At 37.7% G+C, this 7,367-nt stretch overlaps 1 protein-coding gene across 2 annotated transcripts in view; it reads left to right on the forward strand.

The window, feature by feature from the left end:
* Positions 1–2,561, forward strand: part of LOC124796342 (transcription initiation factor TFIID subunit 11-like) — a 49,741-nt gene extending 47,180 nt beyond the window's left edge. The window contains exons 3-4 of one of the 2 annotated variants that reach the window (XM_047260477.1): positions 2,090–2,186; positions 2,274–2,561. In XM_047260477.1, the coding sequence (XP_047116433.1) occupies positions 2,090–2,186; positions 2,274–2,407 (231 nt within the window). In that variant the 3' untranslated portion in view covers positions 2,408–2,561. Of the gene's footprint in view, positions 1–2,089; positions 2,187–2,273 lie in introns of those variants that run through there. The other variant, XM_047260478.1, reaches the window with a different exon arrangement.
* Positions 2,562–7,367: the final 4,806 nt, after the last annotated feature.

The raw sequence follows: 7,367 nt of genomic DNA on the forward strand, positions 1-7,367 counted from the left end.
TTAGCACATCACCATTTGGATCCCAGAAGGATTGCTCAGCTGAGAAAGCTATTTAGACATTCACTCAGTAAATAGTACAAGCCTTAAATAATAAAGTATTGTCATTAGTATTTTTTGTGATCTTTTTAAGGTGTAGATCATGTTACTGTCTTAGAAAAACTAAAATTTTTACAAATTGATGGCTTCATGGACAATAGTTCTTTCCGTCCAGCCCTGCTCCTTATGTATGCGAATCACATTTCACTTAACATTTAGCAAGCAGAACTAGTACTATTTGCAGATGATACCACTGTTATAATAAATCCCATTATAAAGGAAGCAATAGAAGAGATTCTTTGTATTTCAAAAAATTAAATCGTTCTCTGAAAATGGAAGGACCCTGTAAGAGCACAGAGGTCCCATATTTGCTGCTAGCAGGACACGGAAACACACCCACATTATGATAGAGTGAGCATGCGCATGCGCCAGCCGTCCGTTGCATTCAGTTGTGCAGAAAACATTAGAATGGAGGTTTCAAAAGAAGAGCCAAGGCGTGTAGTGCATTTTGCCTGGTGGCAACTCTGTGTGCTTTCGCTGGAGACTTTCTTGTTTTGGCTTGGGTTTGAAGTGATCATATCCAGTGATGACTCATGACAGGAACTCATTCCCTTCTTTGGCATAGTGCTGCAGATGTTCAAGAGAGACCCATTCAGCACACTTCCTGTACTGAATGAAGACTGTGAGGCACACATTAGGCACACACTTTGTCAAATTCCAATCTGTCCTTAATAATGGTGGGTGTGAATGTTTCAGACACTAATTGTGGCCTCTTCAGCAATGGCTGCTACTGTAACTCACTGGTCTTGAAGGGTGTGGGCATCCACCTATTGGACAGTGGCATCAATAATGTGGTGTGGCGTTCCAGACTGGGCGTCATTGACCAACAACTACCACCATCCTTCCCTGAATGACATGTAGTGCTTTCCATACACTTGTGCCATTCTTTGATGATTTTCCCCCCCCCCCCTCCCCACTCTCCTCCCGCTGTCAGGCAACACACTACATCATTTTTTTCTTCTTTTGAAGCATCTGTTTAACTGTGTTCAGCACAACTGAGTGTGATGGATGGTCAGTGCATGCACATGCTTGCTGTGTCATCACATGGTTGTACATTCATGTCCCTTTAGTGACTAGTTATATACCTCAAAATTTTTGTAAGAAATGTAACATCTGCCAACAATAACATTACAAAGCTTCCAGCCGCTTTCATTTTACTGCCTCTGGTTCCTTACTTTTTGATTGCACATTACAGTAAAACTGAGGAGTACAAAATTCCTTAATAATAGTTTAGTAGTTAGTTTTAGTAGTAGGCTTCTAAGAGACTCGAAGCTCCTGTGCCAATCTCACATGATTCCTCCAGATTCTCCTGTCTTGTGCTGCCTCTTGCTAGTTATTTATTCCCAATCTTTTGCATATGCAGTCAGTTTCATTCCTTACTAATTTACTCGATTGAATTTAAAAGGCATAAGCATGAATAGCATTAGACAATGTAGTGATACATTATTGTTAATACAGTTTACCATTAAGTTTCTGCAGTTTGTTTCTCTTATCTCAGTGTGTACCTTGACTCATTCCCTGAATGTGCTCTTTCTTGAAAGGATCTATAAAATATTATGCATGAGTGAGTGTATGGATGCATAAAGTCATTTCCCCTCTTCAACAAATATCTTTCATAGTTCTTGGTTGTCATATGTCCTATGGTTTTAGATGGAGGGCATCTCCTCTACAATACTTCACCATACTGGATATTAATTATAACATGTATGTTTAACTTAACATTAAATACAAGCATTATAACTCAGTGATCATCGTCTCTGTCTTTTTTTCAAACCCATACTTACTAAGTAAACATTGCACTGTTATGTCACCTAATTTGTTGGTAGATACAAAAGACCACAAATAGTAAGCAATACATAATACATTTCACATAAGTTTCAGCTGTGTATTCTTTCTGCATGTTAACAAAGGTTTTATGTTCTTCCTCTCACCCTCAATCCTCATGCATCCACACACAGAACCCAATAAATATATTTTGTTTGTTTCTTTATAGTTGATGCAGACAATTACAGGATGTTCTGTCTCACAGAATGTTGTCATTGCTATGTCAGGAATTGCTAAAGTTTTTGTTGGTGAAGTTGTGGAAGAAGGTAAGGAGTGATATGTTGCACATACTTTTATGCCGATATTTAAGCTCTGCTGTTTTCACCAGAAATTATTATTATTTCCTTTTGCAGCACTTGATGTGATGGATAAACAGGGTGAAACAGGACCATTACAGCCGAAACACTTACGAGAAGCTATTAGACGACTACGTCTGCGAGGTGGAATTCCCAATAGCCGAGCTCGAAAAGTTATTTTCCGTGTTTAGTATTTCTACAGCTGACTGTTTAAAAAGTGTGGACTCCAAGAAACTGTGTATCCAAATAAGTTTCTAGTTAATGACTTTATTTTCAAATTATTGTTACTTGAGTAAGATGTAAGTATGAAATAAAAAATGAAACTAAGTATGTACTGGAAGTAAAGAATGTAATTTTAAAGTCCAGTTTGTTATGTGATTAGGGTGATTTGGAAAGAAAGCCCCTCTGATGAGGTCAGATTAATTACTGAGTAGCATAAAATCCAGATATTGCTATATTACTATAATAAAATTTGCATTATGTATCATTTAGCTGGTCAGTTTAAAGTTGTCATCCTGGAGTATTTAAGTAACTGTGACAGATAATATAGTATCTGGGTATCGTAAAGTTTCTTGACCTTGGCCCTTAATCTTGAGCATAATTTTACACTTACTTTGTCTTCTGCTGCAGAAGATATCATCAGAGCCTTTGGAGATAATTTTCAGATGCTTTGTGGTTTAGCGTCTCGAAAAATTGTTGCGTTTGTTGTTTCATTGCTGGTTAGCTGCCAGTTTGTGACTTAATCTGAATGTTGTCAGAGATATCCAAGTCTTGTAGAAGTGTGTCCTGGAGCTCATTTGCCAGATGAATAGTGCTGTTTACTTTACAACACCAAAGTCCAGAATTAATGTAACTTGGTCATCCTTAAATGTTGAACTGGTTCTCATGCTGTTGATTTTTTATTGCGTCTTTATAGAGTCTGATATAATAATGAATGGTGGTGGGCAAAAGTTAAGTTGCAGAGAAACAAACAGGGGATTCTCTGGTCCGTCTCATAATTTATTGCTGGTCATTGATCAATGTTGCCTAGTCGACAGTGCGTCTTGCACTCCTTGAGGTGGGTACTGATGCTTCTTTTACACATAAAAACCACACCAGACTGCATTTGCAAGGGCATAATGTACGCCAGTCTGTTTGTTTCAATACTGTGTCATAATAATTTTTCTTTAAAACAATTGCTAATGCAGCCAATTGTTCTATTTTTCTAACAAAAGGTAAACACTTCCTTTAACTCCCCCTCCCCCCCCCCCCCCCCCTCTCCAGCAGCTGATATTTTTGGGGAGACAGTGCTCTACCCATCTCTCTAACCAAGTAAACATTATTTTTTTCTTTTTGTGAAGACAGCTGTCAGTTGATTTAGTTCTGCCTGTAAGTTCTGTAGTTCACAGATTCTGTTACTCTAGTGTATGTACTCCTTCCTGCTTTTTTTTTTTTTTTAAAAAAAAAAAAAAAAAAAAAAAAAACTGCACTTTCAAAAGTAACACAGAGACTTCAGTTCTCCCTTTCTCCAGTGTGAATTCCATGTTTGAACTAACACTCTTCAGAAAAAGAAAGAAAGATGGAAGACAGAATGATAGAGTAGGTTTTAACATACCATCGACATTAAGGTCATTGGAGATGGAGCACACACTAGGAATGTTTCAAGAATGAGGAAGAAAATTGGGAATGCCTCTTCTAGGGAAACATCATGGCATTTGTCTGGAGCAGTTTTGTAAAATAATGGAAAACTTAAATCTGGATGCCCAGACATGGATTTGAAACATTTTCATCCTGAATGTGAGCCCAGCGTGCTAACCACTATGTCACCTTTCTTGGATTAGAAAAATAGAGAGCGCAGACTTCTTTCTTGAAGAAGTTTGCTGTTGAATTATCAGAATATCTTGTAAATAAGAATATCTGGGAGCCAAGATAATGTGTTGTAACATTTTTATTTTTATTTTATTTCCTCAGAGAAGGGTTTCAACAAAATCTAGTTGTTGCCTTCAGATATTATGGAAATAATATTACTGTATGTATATCAAACTATCATAATGAGAGCAGACTCCACTTGTAAAAACCAAGGTGCCACATTGGCTTGTCAGATATATAAAACAGAGTAAATAAACAGTCCATAGTACCAGCAGTGTGCCCTGGAGTTGAGGTGAGTTTGTTGATGGAGCTGTTTGTTACAGCTACGGCACATCAGGATGTCCCGTAACTAGAACTGCCCCATTGACAAACTCGCCTCCTCTTCCTGATGTGCTGTAGTTATAATGGCTACACTGACAAACTCGCCTCCACTCCGGGACACACTGTTGGTGCTGTGGACTTTTTATGTACTGTGCTTTATGTCTTCACCAAGGCAATATGGTGCCCTTGTTTTATAATTGGAGTGTGCTCTCATTATGTTTGTGCAGTTTATGAACAGTAATATAACACTTAGATTCTTTTGAAACTGGTCATTGAGGAAATATATTATAACACACGATCTTGGCTGCTTAATTTTTTTATTTACCAAATTTGAAATCACTCCTAACTATGTGTGCAACTTAAATATTCAAATATCTGTTGCGTGACAGCATTACAGTAGAGTCTCGATTATCCGATTTTCGGTTATCTGACCTGTGTTATCCGACCCTTTCACCGCGCCGGCCATGTGCCAGCCGAAGACAGGTCAGTGACTAACATGTTGTTTGTTGATACTCAGTTCATTGTCACCATCTGCTATTCCCCACTCCTCAGTGCTAACTTAGATCTTTAGTGGAGTGGATGTGTTGCACTTTGTTTATTGTAAAAATTTGTGGTGATGGCTTCAAAATGGAAAAAGGTGGTTGTTTCAATGGAAAAAAAACTTAAAGCTTTAAAAAGAATAGACAATGGTGAAACATTTTTAAAGGTGGCGCAAGATTATAATGTCGTGAAAACAACAGTTTTAGACTGCAATGAAATTGAGAAGTGGTGTTCTCAGTGAACAACCTCGGCTGTTTTGGAAGATCGGAAAACCATGAAAAAATGTGGTTATGAAAAAGTAGAGATGAAGGTGTACCCATGTCAGGACCTATTTTGCAAGAAAAAGCCTTAAAGTTTCATAACGAACTAAACGAAGGTGAACCTGATTTCACAGCTAGTGTAGGCTTGCTTGATAGATGGAAGAAAAGATACATAATTTGGCACCTTAATGTCTGTGGTGAAAAGCTTTCAGCAAATTTTGAAGCTGTTCAATTGTTTAGGAATAAACTTCACAAGGTATTGGACAAGGAGAACTTAACAGGCGATCAAATTTTTAACTGCGACGAGACTGGTCTCAATTACAAAATGTTACCAGGAAAAACATTAGCGTCAAAGGCCGAAAAGGCAGCGCCAGGCTACAAACATAGCAAAGAAAGAATGACAATTCGTGCACGCAGTAATGCCACAGAAATTTGAAAATGAAACTGTCTATGATAGGTAAGCCAAAAAAACCGAGAGCATTTAAATACATATCTAAAAATAACATGTTTGTTTGTGTGGCCATCTTCTGCAGCAAGCATATAAATACTTGTTTTGCAAATCAGACTGCCTTTTCCTGCTGCGTATGGATTAAATAAAATAAATAGCAGCAGGAAAAGGCAGTTTGATTTGCAAAACAAGTATCTAAAAATGCTTTACCGGTGAAATATTACAACCAAAAAAATGCTTGGATGAGCTCAGACATTTTTAAAGAATGGTTTTTTAACGAGTTTGTGCCACAAACTGAAAAGTTTTTGAAAGCCAACAACTTGCCCTGCAAAGCACTGTTGCATCTAGACAATACCATTTGTCATCCTAATGAAGATGAGCTTCAAGATCAAGATATAAAGGCCATGTTTTTGCCTCCAAATGTCACATCTTTGTCAGCCTATGGACAAGGGACCTTAGACACACTGAAGAGAAACTACTGCAGAAACTTGCTTTCCTCTTTGATTAATGCTATGGACAAGGGAGAAGACATGCTAGAGCACTTGCGCCGTATTAATTTGAAAGACGTAGCTTATGACATGGCCCAATCTTGGGAGAGTGTTGGAGCAAATACAATTGCAAAATCCTGGAAAATTTTGCTACAGGAAAATCAAGAAAATTCTCCAGATGATGAAAATCTACAGCAGCAGACCGAACCAGAAAATACTACCTTGCTTTCATTGTTATGAAAAGTTCTGGGATGTGCTGACGCCACAGAAGATGACATAAATGAATGGATTGTGCAAGATGAAGAATTATTATATTATGTTTAATTGTTATGTTATTTAATAGAATCGAATCATTTTGGCATGTTGGAATGTAGTGGCGACAAAATACATTCATTTATTCTTACTAATAAAGGGAAGGTAAACAAAACCAGATGTGAGTAACCAAGAAAGAAAAACTTTAAAGCACAAAATCTTGTAAAGAAGGTTCAGTGGCGTGGCAAAAGTTACCCAACCCACAACAGCCAATGAAAGAGCTTCTGCAGCTTAAGCATCTTAGTGGTGTGTTTCACACGGCTGTGACACTGACCTGTAGCTGCACACGGCACACATGCCATTCCAATGGTATTAATGAGATGAGACGAGACTCAAGAAATTCTTTGTGTGGTTGAGCTACCATGCCTCATCTTTTCATATCTACTCAAGTTTGCTGTCACTCTGCTCAAGCCTCCTCATGGTAGCAGGAGATTCGGCTTACTTTACTCACTTTCAAAAAACAATATTTTAAAATAGTCAACAGCATAAAAATAATAAGCTCTTTGCTTTAGAAAAATTCAGTTGGTGTCGGGGAGAGAAATTTTGAATGGATTTTACCTCTTGTGTTAGTAACCAATACCTTTTTTTGTTTTTGTTGATCACAGTGATAGTAGTTCTTCCTAGTTGAAGGGAGCTCTCAACAACTGTGTCATATGTGGCATACAGCAACACTACTAGTAGTACCACAGCTGGTCACTGATGTTATAAACATGTTAGCTGCTGTTGAAAAGTCTGCATATTAATCACTCTTTAACATTTATAATGAAGAAACAAAGGAACGTAGAACACCTGCGATATTTGTTGATACAGTAGAGAAGGTTTTAGATCAAATTGACCTTGAAACAAAGCTGGTGATATCTAATTTAGTTCTTCGCTCTGCCATTTTTTGGCGGGAGAAAGTTAATCTGAAGTGCTAATCATAGGCACAGCTGAA

The sequence above is a fragment of the Schistocerca piceifrons genome, chromosome 4 (genome assembly GCF_021461385.2).
Source record: "Schistocerca piceifrons isolate TAMUIC-IGC-003096 chromosome 4, iqSchPice1.1, whole genome shotgun sequence".
Taxonomy (NCBI): Eukaryota; Metazoa; Arthropoda; class Insecta; order Orthoptera; family Acrididae; genus Schistocerca; species Schistocerca piceifrons.